Consider the following 21,803-nt stretch of genomic DNA (forward strand, 5'->3'; position numbering starts at 1 on the left):
AATTAGTGATATACGAATATTTTCAAAGTTTTTAATTTATTGTTGCTTTTTAGTAATTACATGGATGCAATGCGTGAAGTTATATTTCAAGAAATTCATATGAAACAATCTCAAAAATGTCAGAAAGCTGTTCTTAAGGACAATTAAGTTCTATAGACATTAATTAAATGATTTATTGAACATATAATTATTTTTTGAGAATTTGAGAATTTTAATAGTAGTTATTAGAATTAAGAAATTTTGATTTTAATATCTTTACTAGATTCATGCCATATCAAAGTCATCTCTCTGTAACAGAACAATACATAAAGTAAATGAATATGTTAAATCTAAGTAAATACAAAATACCATAGAATATAGATTTATTACTTACAGCATCATTGTATTCCAATACATGTTTCTTAATAGCAGACGTATCTACCCAAGTAACAAAATCTTCCAAATTCCTAGAAAATAACATTTACAAGAATTATTGTCACGTATGTCAATTATGAGCTGATTGCTTTATTTTGTTTATTTATATTATTAAAAAATATTTATATTTAATACCTTGTTACCAGAAATGCTGGATCTTTTACAACTTCTACGCCAACTCTAACATGACCCTGTTCTATTAATTGTGTTGCAATCTTTAAATTTTGACTCATTTTATTTTGTACCATAATAACTGGCAATCGTCTTTTGCAAAACGAACTTGCAGTTACTTTTTGTGTTAGCGACAAATCCCATTTTGTATTTATAAGTCCCATTATATATAACTTTTCCAACAATAATGCACTCTGCTCTATTCGAAATGGATGATCTGCATCAATTTCTTTAATTTTTTCCCCTAATTCACGAATTTCCCGTGATAGCTTATTATACCTGGAATAATTAAAAATTTATTATCTGTTTAACGTAAGAATATAGTACAATCGTTATTTAGTTAGTAATGAAACAATGGACTTACTTCGTATAATCTTCCCTTTTTTGTATTCGATAACGTCTCAAAATTTTCACTTCATGTAGATTATTATCTGCTTCCCATGATATAAAATCAAGCTTTTTCAGCAACTTCTGTTCGTGATATTTTAATTTTCGTACCATGATTATTGCGATCAAGCAATTGTTATAGCTATCACGTGTAGGACATCACGAGTACATTTTGTTTTCATAGAGAGGTTAGAAGTTCATATAAAGGAGGCTAGATCGTCATTTATTTATATAATACTAAAGATGATCAAATATATCATCTTATATTAATTTAAGTAGGTAGAGATCACTCTTTAAATATTTTTAAGAAGAAAGATATAATTATCACAAATTTATCAAAATTATCAAAAAACATTTATCGTGTATTCCCTTTTATTCAAAGATTAAGAAGGTTAGATGTAGTAATTAAGAATTAAAACTGATATTTGTTAAATTTTATGACATAATAATTAATAATGGATAAGAAAAATCATAAAGCAGAGCCTGGAGATGGCTTACGCTCCTTAAAGAGTACAATGTTATTTCGTGCAATTAATTACGAATTATATATTAGACCGGTAAGATTACTCCAAAAATTAAAAATATTAATGCAGTTATAAAAACCAATATGTCTAACTGAATATAAATATATATTATAATAAAACTAGAATAATTAAATTTATTTTCCAGAATAAAGTGATAATGATTTTTGGAGCTATTGCAATGTTCAGTTGTATAGGATATATGGCTTATATGCGACATAATTCTGATAATACAAAATATTATCCTGCAGTTACATCTGATGGATCAATTGATTTAAAAAAAAAAACATCAAAGTGGACAATGTAATTTGCTACATTTTATATGAATTAATAACAATTATATGTTTAAGAATTTACATTATATAAAATACACAATTATTATTTATATATATTTTATTTCAATACTAATTGCTAATTAGTTATTACTCCTTTTCTGTGTACATTTCAGTGATATGTAAACAAATGTACTTAACAATTTAACATTCCCTGTTAAACGTAGTCTGCTGAAACATTCATATTTTTCAATTCTTATTATATTTAAAATTTAAAACTCATATAAATGTATATTAGTGTAATATTATTTGGTAGTATTTATAAGTTCAACAAAATTATATATTGTTTTATAAAATATGAGTTGCTTTCTGTATTACATTTATTTTATATAAATACATAGAAAATTAACTTTCTCATTGCATATTCAAGTTATTTTGGCAGTATATATAAGATAGTTCAAAATTTGAAATACAGTTAGGTATGCTACAATGAACAATTTTTATACATGCAATTATGATGCTACAACCAATGCAGAAAAATATCATCTAGATATACATATTTCAAAATACGCTAGAAAGAATAGATGCTATGGAACAAAATCCTAAAATTAATTATGTTCATTCTACCATACCCCATTATAATTTGTACGAAAATTTAAGGGTTCTGAATTTGGTCCAGATTCTTGAATAAGGTGAGTTCGAAGCTTAAATTACATAACAATGTGTACTAAAAATATATGTATATATATTTATGTGTATATATATGTATATATTGATTTATATGTAAATATTACAAATGTATATAATTTTTTTTTATTTAATTTATAAATATTAAATGTATTATATATGATATATAGAAATTTTAAAAAATTGATTACATGCACTGAATTTTAAAAATCAAAATTTTTTAAAATTAATACTTGGAAGTGAACAGAACATTATTATGATACACTAATTATATGCATTATCGATTTCTGTTGAAACCTCTATTGTTCAAGTTGTATAAGTTTTAGACTACTGGAAGCATTTAGTATACAAAAAATACATTCTACTTTTTATATAGCACAAGAGGTATAACATCTATATTAAACAGAAGTTATATACTTTTTCTATAGCATTTCTTTGTTTCTTATATTCATTTCTTATAGATATTAACTATAAGAATACAACTGATTTCAATTTTACATACAAAAAATATAGTGTTTCAATTTCCTTTTATAGAGCATGGAAAACCATAATAGAACAAGATAGTAAACAGGAACTAACTGTAATAATAGATTGCATTGAGTTTTAATAATTTCGGATATTAATTTCTGTAAATAAACCGCTTATTATTAAAATAATAGGAGCCCTATTGTTATCTTTAGATTTTAAGTTTTTATCAGTCATCAATATTTTCGTTAATAAATTGTATTTATATATACTAATTTATTGTTAAAGATATGGTATGTATTGAATATAAGATACTATATAAAGATAATATCTTATAATGCATACTCGTTGATAGAAAAATTGTGTTTAAAAAATATCCTTGGAAATACATAAAAAATATTTCCATTTTTATCTATAACAAGGATAATTACTTAGAATGTAAAGTAGTTTTAAAAATTTGGTCTCATTTACTAACAATATCAGTGATATGATGTGTATGTGTATATATAGTTCTGAAATTATTTACAAGATTATTGTTACATATGATAATTTCAAACTTTAGTTTTCTATGTAGTGTATATGATTTGTAACCATCTCTTTAACAAGGGTTTTAAAAAACTCTTGTTCATATTAGTTAAAGAATAACATTATTTGAAAGCAGAGCTTATTAATGAGCTACTTAATTATATTAAGATTGTAAAATGCATTAAAAAATCATTTATATCAAAATGAACTTCTATTGTAAATATTTCTTATTTCCCTACAAACTATTAAGCTCAATGAAAATTATTTTAATAATAAGCGATTGCATTAACACATGTATTAAAATTTGGCAATTCATAATACTTTGTTGATACTTTGTACTTTCATAGACAAGGCGATTTCTAACAAAATTTTTGTATGAAATAAAATTTACAATTTATAAATGTATAAACAGTAAAATTTTTTAAAACAGAGAAATTTTTGACTAAATAATCGTTGTAATAAATTGTATTAAGCGGTAAAATTATAATAAAACAGTAAAAAAAAAATACCGATATAGTACATTTTTATAATTCTAATATAACGTCAATGCATATAAAATATTGCCATATTTTAACGATCTTCTCAATACTCCAATAACAATTTATACTTATTATGATACGACATCTGATCATCCAACCTTCTACTTGCATGAACAACTTTCCTTATTTTGTGGATACAGTAGAACAGTCTCATGAATCGCATTTGCGACATAATCTAAGTTAGATTCATTGAGTCCACATATATTTATTCTACCGCTTCGCAACATATAGATATGGTAATTATTAATTAAACACTCAACTTGTTTCTCTGAAATGATGATTAGTAAGAGTCATTAGTAAGATAATGATGAGATATAGAATAAATGTAACAAAATGGTTTCATTGAGTACTTACCTGTAAGACCTGTATAAGAAAACATCCCAATTTGTTGAGTAATATGTTCCCAATTACCTGGAGTTCCTTTCTGAACCAATCTTTGATACAAACTCATTCGCATTTCCTTTATTCTTTTGGACATTGTGAGAATATGATCCTTCCTGAAATATTTTGATATTTCAACTTAGGAATTTTAAACACGTATTATAAAACAAACCATACCATTGTTTATAGAGGTCTGGATTCTGCAACACAGTTGCAACTATTCTTGCTCCATGATTAGGTGGATTACTATACATTCCTCGAACAATCAAAGTTAACTGAGACTTAACTTGGGCTAATTCTTTTGTATTAGACATAACAACTACCATATTTCCAACTCTTTCATTATACAAGCCAAAATTTTTGGCAAAGCTTTGTGAACACATGAATTCTATTCCACGTTCTGCAAATAATCTTACTGCATATGCATCTTTATCTAAATCACCAGTTGCAAAACCCTACAATAAAATCTTTTTTAAAATTATTTCTTTTATATTACTCTTAAAATTACTTTATTCTAAAAATAGAGAATAATATACATTATTTATAATACCTGATAAGCAGTATCAAAAATTGGGAAAAGTTTTTTCTCTTCTATTACATCTCCTATCTTGGCCCATTGCTCAGGAGTTGGATCACATCCGGTAGGATTATGTGCACATGTATGGAGAATAATTACAGCATTTTCTGGAGCATCTCTAAGGTCTTTAAGCATTCCTTCTATATCAACACTACGAGTTTCTGGATTCCAATAAGTATATTCACATGCTTTTTTAAATCCTCCATTTACGAACACAAGTTTATGATTCTCTATATATATAATATATGTTAAATAGAGTGAATGTTTATTTTACTGTTTGAAAAATCTGTTGACACTTACCCCAAGTCGGTTTACTATAATAAAAGGTATCATAGTGTAGAACATGACTTAAAAATTCAGCTATAATACGTAATCCTCCAGTACCAGATAATGTTTGAATGCCAAAAGCACGACCTTGTGCAATAATAGGAGAATCAGCACCTAACAACATTCTTGTTGCTGCTTGGCTAAAAGCATCCAATCCCAAGACTGGAAGATATTCATGGTTTTGCAATTCATCTGCAGCTAATGATTTTTCCACTTTTCGAACAACTGGTAATACCCAAGGTTTTCCTTCAGATGTACGATAAGCTGTAAATATAAATTTATCATAATTTTCGAGAATTATTTCGAGTTATTTAATAATCTCGTATCATTGTTCATTGCTTAAATAACGATTATAATTTATTACAGCTATACATTCATATTTGTGAGATACGTTATGTAATCATCAGATATTCTGGAGGTCATCCAAAAGCAGATTCATTACAATATGAAAGAAATACAAAAAAATTTCATCTCAAAGGTTGACATTTCATAGATATTTCAAATGTTTGTTTTTTAAATTATTAAAGAAAATTTGTGCTATATTTACGTTTGCTCTCTACGATACCAAATATGAAATGAAATATATGCAACATACCTCCTATAGATAAATTTACTTTTTTTTCGTAAGCATCTTCTATGAATGCTTTATGAAGTGCAAAAACTTCTATCGGAGGTCCTAGTTTTAATCCACTGAATCTCGTATTCATCTTCGGAACGTTTAAATATCGGATGATCAGTTGTCTATGCAACGATATAAAATGAACGTTAATCTGACTATGTCAATTTATATGGAATAACAAACACATTTACAAATTTTTTGTAATCACTGTGTGTGGGTAACGTTATTTGATTTTTAATCTTAGATATTACGAATAATAGTAAATTTCAAAGATCCACGTTTAATGTTATGAAAAACGACATAATACAATAACTGCGTGAATTTCTGGCGCTAACGAATTTAAATTGACTTTGTACGTGGTATTTAACAGATGTGATGTTTAACATGTATTCATACACGTCAATTATATTCTATGTACAAATTTTATTTTCGAAATATAAGATAAATATCTTAAAATATATAAATAAATTATATATAGTCGTAATTATAAACTGTAGGTATAAATAAAACAGAAAAAGTTTTTGATTATTCGTTGCTTAAAATATGCGAAACAACATTATGAATATTATGAATATTAAATTCTATATTTTCATATAAAAAAATATACATTATTTATAAAATATCAAAGAGTAAGGGTATATCTGTTTTATAAAATAATTAAAATTGTATTTTAACAAGAAATTTTTTTACAAATTTCACTTAGATAAATGAAATTTTGGGATTTCTGTTTTATCGATTAATCATTTTTATCGTTACGAGCTTATTATTGCTGTAGAGGTCGCCAGTATAAGTGTACCACTATATGAACGCGTAAATGTATGTAGTTTGGTCGATGCACAAGTATGCAGCACAAGGCACAATTGGCAAGTAGCAGCGGTATACATTCTAACGTAGTTTAGTCGAAAGCTGAAGAGTGAGATATATACGTCGCGTGTTAGTCGCTGTGCTAGTTATTACGTTTTTTTCTACTGCATTTTTTGTGTTCATGGCTACATACTATCAAGCTACAAAAAAACCATATCAGAGTAAGTAAAAACGCGAATTAAAAACATTTATCTTATTACAGCTTATCTTTCCGATTATAATTAAACATTTTAAAGGGATGCTGTGCGTTATCGTGATAGTACCGTATATACAACGTTTTCATGAAAACTGTTCTTCGCATTGATCATAATTTAATTTTTTAAAGTAGATGATATTACTTCATTTAATCATAGTTCTCAATCATTTAGTCACCGTCATAAAGATTGTTAATATATTGCATGGAAATAATGTGAGCTCTATATCGAACGATTAGTACAGTTATTAATAACGAAGTAAATCTTGTAGTATCGTGATGTAACTGTATTTGTCGAAATGAACTCATAATCTGATTTTATTGTTAAATGGAAGATTATATATTTCTAATATATGTACTATTTGTTAAAAAAATAGTTATTCTCTTCTCCGATAATATTTAAGATAAACAAACAATAACGTTTGTTGAGATATTTGACAAAATTTCTCTGTTGTCAAATTCGGTTAAATTTGGAATATTGGATCAACAGGTTTTACTTATTCTCTTTCGTTGCTTCATCTCAACATAAGCAGGTCAAACATGAAATGAAGTGTGAAGCAGATGAGGCGCTGAAATGTATAACTTTTGATAAATTGACGGTCATCTTAGAATTAGTATTTTGTGGTCTATATTTAACTTTTTCACGGATGTAGTTTTGAAATTTTTAAATATTTGCGGGAAGACAGAAAAAATTATATATTTCTACTGTCTTTTCACGCTCCATTTTATATTTGACCTCCTTATGTTAAGATGAAACGAGAAAAGTTTATTTTAGTAAAATGAAATAATTTTTGTTTATGTTATGTGTTACAATATTAAAATTAAGGATAGTAGGTGCTGTTAATATATAATAAAATTTAATTGTTTTGTTCTCCACGATTATATATGTATATGTATGTATATAATAACACGCTCCAGAAACAGGAACATATCTTCACATTTTATAAGCGTAATGTTCATTGGTGGGAAACATAATTCCCATGAAAGTGTTAATGGCAACTTCGATGCTATATGTCTTTAATATGTATTTGAATTATGATTCAATCTGTCGATAACGACTTGTATCGAACGTTTCATTGATACACGTCATTGATACATTGATTAGTTAAACATATTCATTAGCAGAATGACACTATAATAGAAAGCGGTAAAGATCCAAAAACATTCACATCAATCGATCGTAATTGAGCGATTATAATCAAATATATTTCGAAATTTCGAATTTAGGATATTGCACATTCTTTTGGCATCGTATTCTGATAAACATGCGTTCGCGTTAAATCATCTTTGACTCTGGGGTTTTTTATATTAAAACCTGCACAGCAGAATTTTGCTGTATATTTTCAATGAGTCAAAGATAAGGGATTATTTTTGAAAATATGTAATTGGAAATACATTGTAAAAAATACATTGTAAATATTTTCTCATATGAAGTAAATAATTATCCTATGACATTGTTCAGTCACAAAATATAATAGAGGTATAGGAAAAGATTATATTATTAATAGTGCTTGGTACATTTATTACCAGATGACATGACATTTCTCATAGCGTCTTTTCTAGCTTTTGATTTCCAAATATAGATCATTAGTTTATTTATGGTGAAGTACTATATTTAGTAGAGTTAAAATACATTGCAACAGAAGCATTTTGTTTCTCGGAGAAAGAACAATGCTTTCGTTATTAGCAAAGCATAGTATTAGTTATATAAGACATACATATATGAGAATGTTCTAGTATATGAATGGTTTAGTATATGACCATATTCGGCACATGAATTGTACGCAAATTCTTGGAATTAAGATTACAAAGAATCTTAGTTAATAGTTGAACAATTTATTTAACTATATGTAACATTTATTTTAATAAGATACAATTTAGTGTACTAATTGTTTTTCTGTATGCTATTCATAAATTATATATTTAACATATACATATACATTCAATATAATTTTACTTTTATTAACTTGCATGTAGTTAAATATATGTATATAAATGTAATAAATGTATGTATATATTATATATATACACACAGCGTATTCCACTTTAGCATTTTAAATAGACCATTATATTTTTAAATGGAGGGGACCATAACATAACAATAACATGTATTACTGTTACTGTCTTCTGAATCGATAGGCTCAGAAATTAATTGGGGTAGTATACGTATTACTGTAGTATCAAAGGAAAGGGAAAGACTTCATTTCCGGAAAATGGTGCGAGCCTTGATGACAGGAAACGTGAAGAGAGAAGAAACATTTTGTCCGTATGGCTTTAGCCGAGAACATCGTGCAATGAAAGCAGCTTTCGTATTGATGGTTGCTTACGTGCGTACAATAAGGACCGGTCGCTACATAACATACTCTTGTATAGGTTGCTCCAAAATTATCGACACATGTGTTTTACTGTTTAGTATAGTTTAGGAAAGTTGAACAGAAGCACTTACGCTTAAAAAGTTGACCAATTTATAATTGAAAATTTCTGTGTGTACGGAAGCTCAGAAAGTTTGAATAGTGTGTTTCCAAATTTGCAATAATATAATATAGTATTATGGGGATTATAGTAATACATATAGGGTTCATAAGGAGCGCACAAAAGCATCTTAATAAATTAAATTAGCTAATTTATAATTGGAAAATTTCCTCTGACAGAAATAGAGTACATACATAGTATAGTGTTTCAAAGCTATAATATTATTTCATTAAAAGATATAATTTTTGTGAAAATTATTTATATGTCATTATTAATATAAATCTTATTGATTCAAATAACGTTTTGTTGCGCCAACATATTTTGGGCCATCAATGACATCTTTTTAACCCGAATTTTTGTCCTAACTTCACCTTTGCTTTGACAAATAAAGAGACTTTTAATGTTTTAGGAAAATCTTTAACATGAAATTGAAAATTTCAATTGAAATTTTGTCATAGTTTCCTGAAAATTAAGATATTTTTTTATGCTAGAGAAAATACAATTATATGGAGAATGATTGGACGAAAAAGATAGAATAAAGAACGAAACAATTATTGAAAAGTTATGTTGAAAAGTTATGCAATTAATTGGAATCAACATTTTCAGCATATGTATAGCCATCGTCAAATATTTGTAATCAGCATCAGCGTTCTAAATGTGTAATTTGATTCTACTGGCTTGCACCGATTTCTTTGCAACCTGTTGCACTAATGATCGCAGAGGAATTTTGTGAAACTTGTTAAGTCTTGCGTGAATGGAAGGACGCCATAGAACGTATTGAGAGATATGCATATATATATATATATTTATACGTTTTCTACGGTTAGGTTAGGCAGTAGCTGAAAGTAGATAGAGATGTAAAAGATAAGTTATATTAGATTTGTTTTGTTTTAGAGCATTAAGAATCAATTTTTTGTTTAGTACATATTACATACTTTCAATTTGTTTTAGGTCAAACGAATTTTCCTTCAATATGTTTCTATTTGATTGAAATTAGAAAATTCTAAATGCAATTTAAGATGAGCGATCGATGATTAAACGGAGAATCAATTAATTTCATCTAGTGGATAATTTAATTTGTCGGATCGTTAATTCCTTTACTCGTGACTCGCTTTCTGTTAGTTGCAAAATTTATTCCAGTACCAGATACGATATGGCGTATTTGATAAACGCATACTAGATTTTCTTGACTGCGCTTGAAATTCAAAGTAACAGGAAATTTTATATTCTGAAGATACTAACTGATTCAGCGTGGATCGTGTAGTATCACGTTCCGATGTAAAATAAATGAAACAGAAGACATAAAGCTCGAGTATAGAGAAAAATTCTATTTTTAAATATTTCAAACGAAATCAAGATTATTTCGAATAATTTGTTTATCAACCGATCTCTTTGTTTAGAAAACGATCCTTATCATAATTTTAATACTTAAAAATAATTATCCTTCGAAAATCGATTAATTATGAATATCGTTAGTATTTAATACAATGACTCGATCTTTTTTATCTTAAGAAAACAAAAGAAAGAAAGCGAAATGAATATTATCTACAAAGATCTTAAAATTGAATATATGATTTGCGAAGTGAATAACTTTTATTGTTTGGTAAAAATAATATCGAAATATAATACGATAAAAATTATTTCTTGTTCCGAGTTAAATTAATAGAAATAATTAATAGAAATCTCAAAGTTATTTCCATTTTATTTTATTTTAATTAGATTGTAAGTTTTGCGTCTCTTATTGTAGCAATGATAGTTGAGACGGGTTTGATGAACGGTAATGAAGGTTATTGAAGGCCAAGAAGGTCATAAAGCCTGCTGGTAAGAAAAAGTTACTTCAATCAATGAAATTTATTAATCAAGACGCAAAGATATGTAAAAATATCTGTTATCATATCACACAAGATATTCTCTCACACTCTTCTTTTTGTGTAAGGCATGTTCGTCTGTAATTTATCTGATTTAAAGTCTCATCATCATCATTGCTTTTTTGAATACATCTTTTATTAATTATTATTTATTAAAAAAATGTTTTTACACTTTTAAAACCATGACGGAATTTATTGTGCTATTAATTAATTTATCAAATACATTTATGTAAGTATTTTTAGTTATAGGTATTTATATTGAAATCAATACTATTTTTTTCTGCTTCGTTTATAATTTGTAAGGATGATACTTCATAAAATTGTTCTATATTATTATGCAGTCTAGAACGTTATTTACAAAATTAATTAGTAATATAATAAATCCTGGCATAATTTTGGAACTTTAGGATTACCCCTTGAATGAATCAAATTTAAAAAGGGAAAAAGGGATCGTGAAAAATAAAATCATTTCATTAATATATTTCATACCGAAGGAAAAGAATACTATTTTCTTCATAATAGTATTCCAACAATGAATCTATTAATCCAATCTGACAGAAACATACGCATCAATTTATCAGAACTATATCTTTCTCTTCCTCGTCCTTTTTGCATATTAATCCTCCTTGAGTCATAAACAATTCCGCCTCTTTGTCCCGTTCAATTATTTGTTTTTCACGTTCGAGCCTGCTTCTAGTACGGTTCCTCGAACAATGAGTTTCTGTTCAGAGACACATCGTTGTGGTCATTGTTCGAGGATAATCGCAAAAGCAAAGGTGACTCTCCTTGTTTATCGATGAAAGAATGCATGAGAAAGAATAAAAGGTACGAGGACAGATGGACGCGACGAATTTGATGGAATATTAAAGTCCCAGTTCGATTCTTTCTGCGATTGTTCCTTTTGTGCTTTCATCTACTTCCGCATTTTATTGCAAAATCAGCGTTCCTGTCGTTCAAACTTATTGTGGAACTTCATTGGTCTTTTAATAAGAATTTCGCAGATGAAAGTACAAAAGATTGTTGGTATTTGAGATTTAAGATTAGAATCGTAGATAGATTTGTATAGGATGAATGTTTGTTTCGAAGATTTATGAAGGTTTGTGATGATTTATAAAGATCGAAGTTACGAGAATATGGTCAAGATTACGTGGTAGAAGTTATATAAGTCACGGATTCATAAAACTTGATGGAATATATTGTAATAGATAATTGCGTGTACCGTGGTTAGTAGAAATTAATACATAGATATAATATAGCTATAGGCTTTGGTGGCTTTCGTCATGATTGGAGTGTAATTAGTAACTTGGGTTTGTGGTTTAGCAAGTGCGTAAATATTCTTCTTTGAATCTTTTACTATGACAATTTACTTCGTTTCTGTAGTAAAAATTATTAAGCTGTTTGTTCTTATTATAGTAATGTGTAAATTAAATTTAGAGCCCCAAGCTTCTTAAATTTTCATTTTTAGGATCTAAGTCCTTAGGTACTTTGGTTCTGAGATGTTTTCTAACCCTTAGATTTTCAGGTTTTAAGTTCCTTTTAGAGTGAGAGTTCTGGATCTCAGCTTTTAAATTTTTTATTCTAGTCCTTAGATTTTAAAGCCTTGGTTCTAGATTCTACCTTTTCGGTTCCACATTTCACTGTTTCGACCCTATATCCTGAATATTAGGTTCCAAATCTTTAATTTTACCTTTAGGTTTCAAAATTTACGATTTTTAAATCGTAGATTCCACTTTTTAAGATTCATTTCCTCTGCCTTACAAAGCAAACAACTAGGTTTCTTTATTAGGTCTACATCTGTAAATTGTAGTTCCCAAGCTTTAAATTCTAAACAAGCCGTAGCTTTTAAAAGTTCTATGTTCTACATTCTCTGTTCTACATTTTGCTTTTCACATATCAGCTTTCAGGCCCTAGGTTTTAGATTTTAGGACTTAAAACCTATAATTGTTATATCCCAGTTTTTAAATTTTAGATTTTACGTTTCCAGGCTTAAAATTTAGGTTCTGAGTTTTAAATTTCGATTTTTATATCTTTCAAGAGCCGTAGGTTTTTTTTATTCTAAATCGTTTACAACATCAAAATTTATGCAGATATAACACGCTACTACTAATCACAAACACTTTTTATCCAGGGTTAATCAATGGGTATTATTAAACATATGTTCGTCCTATGCGCAAAGCGAATATCTGGGTCGTGTAGCGAACATTTTGCGTTCCATATACACGGTATAGTTCCAGCGAAAACATTTCAAAGTTCGTGCAATACAAGGTTCTTCTGTGTTCTTCAAGCATAACACAATAAAAATCCTCTATGACATTCCTTATTCTTCATTCTTTAAATAAATTCTCAACCTCTCTCCAATTCCAATAAACTCTGTCGTTAAACTCCATTTACAATGTAATAGTACAAAATACATTTATAATATTTGTTAATAAAATGGAAAAAATTATTCACGAAAAACTTTTGGCAAGTTAAAAATTATTTCATACTTTTCACGGCAAATTTTTCTTATTCTTGTAAAAAATATTCAAAATGTTTATGACATCTTTTAACCAGATAAGAAATATCGTTTAATGAAAAAAGCTTTAACAACTTACAAGTTATTTCATAGCTTTTTTAGCGAATTATGTTTGTGATAAGATCTTTTGTAAACAATTTTTTTTCCAATTAACGCTTTCTAAATGAAGAACATTCGATCGTTTTCTTCGCTGCAAGAATTCGCATAAACAAGGACAAGATCATTTTCTTTGGCAAGATGCAGCATTTCTCGTGAGTTAGTAGTCGCGTGAACTGCAAAGATATAGTGAATGAATCGATACAGAACTGCGGCTGGCTCTTGCCGCAATTGATATGCTCCATAAAACTCACACAGTCGCAGCACTCGGTGGTCAAGGATTTTTGCTGTAGCAGTATGAAAAAAATAAATTGTATCAGATATTGAGTAAGAAAATGGAGGAATAATTGAAATAATCTTGCATCAGTAACTTGTTCTTGCTATTATCAAATCCAATTTACAAATTGAGAAAAAAATGTTTTCTTGTGTTTATTTTGCTTTCATTGGATACATTAATTAATTTTTTTATGAAAATTAATTAATTGAGACAGAAGGAAAAGTTAAAGCGATAATAATTATCTGCATAATTAATGGTTTTCGCATTAATTTACTAATGAGGGTGGGAATATAGATAAATTTATCAATTAGAATTCTTTTTATGGATGGTATTAAATTCATTTTGTTCTCCGGTGATAATATTATCAGAAATATTTTTGATATAATAATAGACATTTATAGCAAGCATTCAAAACAGTTTTTTCTCCTACTATCTTCTATGTATCGCATTACATTTATTTAAAAATATATCCTAATGCAATTATTTTCACTTTTATTAATTTCTAATGGGTATCGTTGGTTTGTAGACAATCTACAATTTGGATTACGTTACTTTATCTTAATTTGTATTCTGCAAAATGAATTACGCAAAATTAAAACGCATTTCTACAGAATCCTAATATTCTAATCCTTTGGAGCGTATTCAATTAGCAAAAGAATCTACATCCAAAGTCTGCATCTCACAATAGGTTCACCATTGAAAAATGCAGAGTTCATAATCTTCACTATTCTTTTCCGCTTTCAAAACACGATTAATAGCTACGATAAATATAAAAATCTACAGTTGAAACTCTCATAAGCAATTGAGGAAAGAAAATACAAGAGTTTTATTAATTTACTATCCTTTAAAAACCTTACTACTATATCACTATCATTTAAAAACGTATTCGAGGTGCATGCCCATTTGAAATGGAAATCAAAACTCGCACACCGGATAATCACCAAGTGAACTGCACGATTTTTCTTACATAATCGGACCACGAGGAGGTAGATAGAAGTGAAAGCCCACACTGACTATACAACTGGACAGGGCAGGTATATCATTTTTTCTCCATTTCGATAGTGTCGTTCCTTTGTTAGATAATCGGCGAACGAATTACGTGCACGCGAAAAGTAGCAGGTTCGTAAACGTTGCCTGTCGCAGTACTATGACACGCTTATGTCATGCAGAACTTCTGACCCCCGCGGCAATGTAAAATTATAAAATAGTCTGTAAGTGGAAGTTTAAGCGGCAATCTCTTGACTTATCGCTGGTCTTCTTTAGAAGATTACGGTACTCTATGGTTTGAAAATGAGATTGGAATTCTGAAGACACTTTGTGTAACGTTTTTACGTCTTTGGCGAAGAAGAATTGTTGAAAAATTTCTTTTCTGATTAATAGATTGCGGATTTTTATGCATATTTAGCATCTATTATAATGTTTGGTAGGTAAAACAAATGATAGCTTAGATCCTATTCCTTTACATAAATTTCTTCCTTTCCCCTTAATTGCTTTATAAATGCTTAGTACTATATTTATTAATCTAGTCTAATATAATTAATCTAATATATACATTAATATCATAAATTCTAAAAAATTTCTTTATAAAAGTATGAATTTGCGCGAATAATCGCAGTCTAAGTATTAGGAAACTTGCCATAGGGAACTTTTATGTTCGTATGTTATGTGCTGTATGAAAAATTTTGAAATTTTATTATATAACACTTATAATGTACTCGTAAATGGAGTCTACAAGTGTTCTAATATTTTCCTGAGCCTATGTACACGTTGATAAAACATTTTACAAATCTGTCTGTTAACGTGTCGTAAATTCGTGACTAGTCAGAATGTTGTGCGGCTCGATTTTTATGAAGCATTTCCTGTCCTTTAATGAGCAGCGTCGAGAGCTGACTTCCTCGTTTTCAGTTGCCAAACTCTATCAAATGTTTACTTCTATGTAATTCGAATAAAAAGAAAGAAAAGGAGAAAGAAAATATTGTATATAGTATTATATAAATATCACTGGTTACTATTATTAATTATAATTAACTTCTTTTCAGTTTTGTTATGTCTTTTATTAGATTATAATTTATCACAGTTGTAATAATATATTATTACCATTATCAATTTTTTTTAGTCACTATTTCCATTGTTAAATTGTGGATGTTCATGTAAATTAAAAAAGTAACTCAACTGGTATGGTTGGATAGACAACCATATAGAAAATATAAATTAGTTTATGTTAAACTTTTGTGGAATTTTTATCTATACTCTATATCTTATACGATAAATTTTATCGGTGAATGAGATACATAAAAGAGTTTATGGAATAATCGACAGAGGAAATTGAATTAAAAATAATTCTGTTGAGAAATATTAAGAATGAATGTAGCAGTTATCTAATCTTTATTTTTATTTGTAGTAGACCTTAGTTATAACCGGAGTGCTACGATATTTTTGTTATATCTCATCCACAGACACGGACAACCGTGATTAGATTAAGGATCCTGTGGTTAAAAATCATAGTTCATTGATCGAAGAAATACCTTTTTATTTTTGGACGTCGTAATTATTCATTTCTACATATTTTATCTAATTTTCCCATATACGTACATACAATAATAATACAATTTTTTTCTTTTTTTTTTTAGATGTAATTTTCATCTATTTGTTACTCATTAAAAGATAACATTGTACAAATATTTTTATTTCAATTGCAATCTACACACACACACACATATATATATATATATATAAAATAAAAGATCGTCGATATTTTACTCCCTCTTAATCAGCAATGTAAGTGTTTATTTCTATAGTCACTTATTTATTTACGATTAATTTGTTTGCAGTAGAAAGCCTTGCAGTAGAATTAAATGCTGGTAATTTCCAAATCACCACTTTCTCTGTATCTTACGTAAAGTACAAGTTACCCATTTGATATGCAACTGATATTTAGTCAACAGATATAATAAAATCAGTCTTACTAAATAACATAATAAATCTTAGTGTAGTTCGATCCGTAACTTTATTTATTCTATAATGCATTACAACTTTAGACGAAAATTTAGAGAAAATTTATTATACAGTCTTCGTAGTGTATTACTCGTATTTTTTAATTCTTGCAAAAACACGAAACATGATTACTTTTTGTTCTAAAATAATTATAAAGTACATTATAAAATACATTTTGATTTAATCAAACATAAACAGAAGTTTGAAGTCTAAATTGTTAGAGCTAGTACACGTGTACTTAACAGATATTCAAAATCGAGAAAATGAATTTTAATTGCACCAAAACCTACTGCGAGAAAAAATACATTGGATGGTTAACAAAAACTTACATTAAAAAGAAAGAGTGTAATTGCATCTTTTTGGTCCATCGTTGCATGATTATCATACCATTCAACTTTTTCTCCTATAGTTTTTTTTTTCTATCTTCTATCGTCTTCGAGATATGACTCGGCCCAATTGCGTAACGTACTCTGTATATCAAATTTACTCCATAATCATCAAGCCACGATGACAACATGCAAACTACTTCACAGAAACAATTAAGTTTTCGATGAAGACAGAACTAGACATTTCATCCATTTGTGGTTTCGTCTTTTGTTTTAAAACTGTGATCATTAGAAGAAACAATCGCGTTTATATGACGCTCGATGATGCACATCCCGCGTAGACAAATGATAACTCTGACGCGTTTTATCTGAAGCTCGCCACACATCCTGTGACTCACAATTCCTACTTACACGTATATACCAGCAGTTACGACCCTGAAACTCTTCTTTCGTTTCTTTTTTATTCCTTTTCTCTTTCTTTTCGCTTTTTTTGTCCGCCCTATAAACGAATTAACTCCCTTTTATGGTAGAAGGGTCGAACCCTCTTTTTCACGCGTTCTGCCCGCAGTTTGTCTGTACTGTTAGACTCGTTACAGGTCCCGTTTCTGTACAGGCCGTGCTCGTTTTCATAGTTTAATGGGATTATTTGTACGTTCGATCGTGGGACGCGTCGGCGGACACGACGACGTTCCTGGTAAATGATATTCAATTATCTCCTGCTGGTTGGTCCCTTTCTTTGGATTTTATTTGGAAGTCGAAGTTGCGAAAAGTATGTTTTACAATTTAAAAGAAATTATTTATCCTTTGGTAATTGTTTGAAATTCTCTTTTTCTCTTTTCTATCAGGACTTACTTTTTCATATAATAAAAAATATATATATATTTCTAGGTCGTTGTTAACTACACCGTAACATATTTTATTGCATTGTAAAGGTATACAGAAATTTTAGTTGCTTAAAGACAATGTGGAAAAGGTATCAGATATGAGAATTATTATCAAAGGATATTGCTAATGATAAAAGATAAATTATACTGGTAATCTTTGCACGTTATGATATTAGAGAAATTAATGACGAGTAATCGATTATAAGAAATTAGTTACAATTATTTATTTCGCTAATATATTAATATTTCTTAAATTAATTACGCTCTACTTAAATAGGCATAAAAAAGAAATTTATGTCATAATTTAAAGAATCACAATTAATTATTCCCTTTCTCTCTAATATATTAAAAAATACGGACTTTCTTTATGCAATATTAAGGTCTGGTTTAGTAGCTCAATGTTACAAAAGATTTACATAAAGTTTTGAATTAAATAATTTGATAACAGTAATTGGATTTGCTGTCGCGCAAGTTAATTATAAATACGACGTAATTGACGTGGAGAGTGTAACCATCACTCGGTGACCAACTTACTCTTAAATTGCAAAGTCTCTCCATTCACTGCTGAGAATTATACAATCTTCAGTTATGTTCCCGCGGATACAATGAATAATATCGTGTCAGTTCCTCGCTGTTCCTCGCTGTTCCTCGCTGTTCCTCGAAGCAAAAGTTTTCTCAGACTTCGTTAATACCAAGATTCCCTTAAAAAGATTTACAAGATCGTTTTAACAGGCTGGAGTAATTAAAAGACTCGCGTTTCTAGACAGTTTAAGTGATGGACTACTTAAGTAAGGAAACACTGATTTCTAGAGTGCCTGATTTGCTAAACGATGTACCTTAATCTAAATCTAAATATTCTGAATTATAACTATTAAAAAAATTTCTATTTTTTCAACTCTGAAGCCATTAAGTTTCTAACTTTTCAATTCTGGAGGTTTTAAATTTTCAATTTTCCAGCGTTCAATTTTTCTTGCATATTTATTTCAATCTTATATAAATTACTATTTCTGTATTCACTTAGCAAATAATTAAAAGAAAGTGAAACGTTGGTCCAGAAATGAATAAATATTTCTAATACAATACCCTATCAATCTTAAATTAACACTTTCACATATAAAAATGCAAAACTTTCATAACAGTTTCCCATCATAACGTTGAGAAACAACGTATGGACAAAAATGTGCTTTATTAAATAATTCATCTCCTGACCTTGCTTCGGGCTGACTGATTAATTAATTGATTACGCAAATAGACGAGTCACGTCTGACTCGTATCTGTTTCTAGCAAAATGACATTATCGTAACTTCTAACGGATCATTTCCATATATCGGCATTTGGAACATTTAAATCATATTAAAACTGTATTTAGAGAAATGTATTGATTATTCAAAGATATCGACATAGAATAATACAATGAGATTCAAGATCTTTATTACATTGAAATGTAACCAGGCATAAAAGTTAAACTTACTGTTTTACAAAGGATATCGTGTACGTGAGTGATCGAATACGTGACCAGGATAAGTTCCATGTATGAATACCTTTGCGAGATATATATGATTACTGTTGTACGTAAACCAAATACCGATTCAAGTTGAATTCAAGTATAATTTATAACTTGCTGTAACTTGCGTTACTTGTTGCGAAATAAGTTTCATTTGTTACATTATTAAACAAAAATCTTTAGAACCCTTCGCATTTAAAATGTTCATATCTTATCTCTTACGTCTTTAAAATTGTCGGATTTCCAATTTTCGAAATTTCCGACTTCGAATTTTGGAGGTTTCAGATTCTCGAAATTCCAAAATGTCCAGTTTCCGAGTTTTGAAGCGTGCATATCACCGAATTTTCAAAGTTCGAAATCTTCCCATTTTTAAGCCTTCCAATTTCCAATTTTTCAACTTTTAAGCTTTCAAGTATCGGAATTTTCAAAATTACAAATTCTCTCATTTGCAAGCACTCAACTTTCGAATTTTCCAATTCCGAACCTACTACACAGTTTCGAATCCATTTTCCAGAAGATAACAGAGACATTGGGTAGATTACTTATCGGTGCATACTAGAGAATGATAGCTTCCAGGATCTGGCAGTGGAAAAGTTTGGAATGTAAGAGCTTGCTCAATGCATCGTTCACACTTGCGTACGTATAAGCATTCATTCAGGTGTACGATGAACGCTCGTCGCATTCTTTCAATCGGCCCTTTCGATCGAAGCTCCGGTATGCACTACGTTTCTACAGGTGCACGATGTGCATGTCAGGTTCCGGCGATCAATTAAGATACTTAAACGGCCTGTTCTGTTTTACTGCATAAATAAATGTGCCGTAGAGAAGCCGTTGAATTGATTCTTCCGGTGGTATCTATGTTCGTGCATAATATACGTTCGCAAGCGTTCATTGCGCCCATCCTTGACGTGTTTCGAACGTGTATGGACATTCAATGAATATACGAATTACATGGAACTTGCCTTTGGTGAAACGATTCTATAAAAATCTGAATAGCAATGAGTCTGAAAAGAACCTCTTCATTGTTTCAAAAATTGATTTATAAAATTGTTTCTGTATAATTGTGATTATAATTGGTCATTTGATGAATATAGAAACATATAGAAGTTATGTTGTGTGGAAAATGGTTTTATAAAAATTTTAATAGTAGTAGAATTGAAAAGAAGAAAAAACGAAGCAAGCTAATGAAGTTTTAACTAAGCTGTTGATGTTCTGCATTGTGAAAAAATTGAACAAGTTGTATCTATGAAATGTAACTTAATGGTGAGTTGTAAATGTAAAGAGAAGTCGGTAGTATCCGAGAAACTAGTGTAAGTGAGAGGATAAATTCCATCGACTGACTATTCCTATTGCATTTCATATACTTGATACACGAGTAGCCAGCCTACGCGTCAAACAGTCTGCAGATGTTAAAAACGACAGGTTATTTTCTACTTGATACACATAAAAAGAGTAATCGATGAAAAGTGCGGGCTTGTGTTCCGCTGCGAGAATTTTTGTGTTTGGCAGCCAAAGTTGAAGGATGATGGCTATTTCGGTTTCACTTCTCCCTTAGGGTTTTATAAATTTAACTACGTTTCATTTTCAATGATTCTTGTTCTTACCATGAAAGAAAGTTTCATAGAATTTTTAGTATTTAGTATATATGTTTTTTAGCAAACGATCTACAAATAATATTAGCCTAATTGCGCAGAAGGGCTCCGGAAACTCTTCTTTATATTCATATATTCATCAAATGTTCAGTCATTCATAAATTGTACTCTTCCTCGAACAGAAGCCTGTAACTAGTCAATGTGCTTACGTAGAAATTATTCTCAATTTAATTCCCGGTAATAATTCCTGATGCACTCATGATACCGTTGCATCGTGTGAACAGAAACATAGGAAAACCCGACCCGTTTTCTTTCAGTCGCAACATACCTGCT

General features: G+C 29.1%; 4 protein-coding genes across 7 annotated transcripts in view; 2 read left to right on the forward strand and 2 right to left on the reverse strand.

Annotated features, from left to right (window-relative positions):
• Positions 1-17: 17 nt before the first annotated feature.
• LOC139990769 (U3 small nucleolar ribonucleoprotein protein IMP3) lies at positions 18-1,088 on the reverse strand. The gene is made up of 4 exons (XM_072010268.1): positions 950-1,088; positions 550-864; positions 374-446; positions 18-288 (listed from the first exon to the last, which is right to left on the reverse strand). The coding sequence occupies exons 1-4, from the start codon at positions 1,084-1,086 to the stop codon at positions 265-267; spliced, it is 549 nt and encodes a 182-aa protein (XP_071866369.1). The 5' UTR covers positions 1,087-1,088; the 3' UTR covers positions 18-264.
• A 68-nt stretch (positions 1,089-1,156) lies between these two features.
• On the forward strand, positions 1,157-1,973 carry LOC139990775 (small integral membrane protein 8). The gene is made up of 3 exons (XM_072010279.1): positions 1,157-1,247; positions 1,364-1,529; positions 1,642-1,973. Exons 2-3 carry the CDS (start codon positions 1,428-1,430, stop codon positions 1,798-1,800), a joined length of 261 nt encoding a protein of 86 aa, XP_071866380.1. The 5' UTR covers positions 1,157-1,247; positions 1,364-1,427; the 3' UTR covers positions 1,801-1,973.
• Got1 (Glutamate oxaloacetate transaminase 1) lies at positions 1,789-6,254 on the reverse strand. Its single transcript, XM_072010255.1, has 6 exons — positions 5,862-6,254; positions 5,240-5,530; positions 4,913-5,169; positions 4,540-4,817; positions 4,336-4,478; positions 1,789-4,249 (listed from the first exon to the last, which is right to left on the reverse strand). Exons 1-6 carry the CDS (start codon positions 5,971-5,973, stop codon positions 4,083-4,085), a joined length of 1,248 nt encoding a protein of 415 aa, XP_071866356.1. The 5' UTR covers positions 5,974-6,254; the 3' UTR covers positions 1,789-4,082.
• A 498-nt stretch (positions 6,255-6,752) lies between these two features.
• The window catches only part of Drpr (multiple EGF like domains draper), a 28,732-nt gene continuing 13,681 nt past the window's right edge, over positions 6,753-21,803 (forward strand). For all 4 annotated transcript variants that reach the window (XM_072011105.1, XM_072011106.1, XM_072011107.1 and 1 more), the window contains exon 1: positions 6,753-6,910. The gene's annotated coding sequence lies outside the window, so the exon portion shown is untranslated. The remainder of the gene's footprint in view (positions 6,911-21,803) is intronic.

Source organism: Bombus fervidus, chromosome 9 (assembly GCF_041682495.2).
Source record: "Bombus fervidus isolate BK054 chromosome 9, iyBomFerv1, whole genome shotgun sequence".
In the NCBI taxonomy this organism is placed as follows: Eukaryota; Metazoa; Arthropoda; class Insecta; order Hymenoptera; family Apidae; genus Bombus; species Bombus fervidus.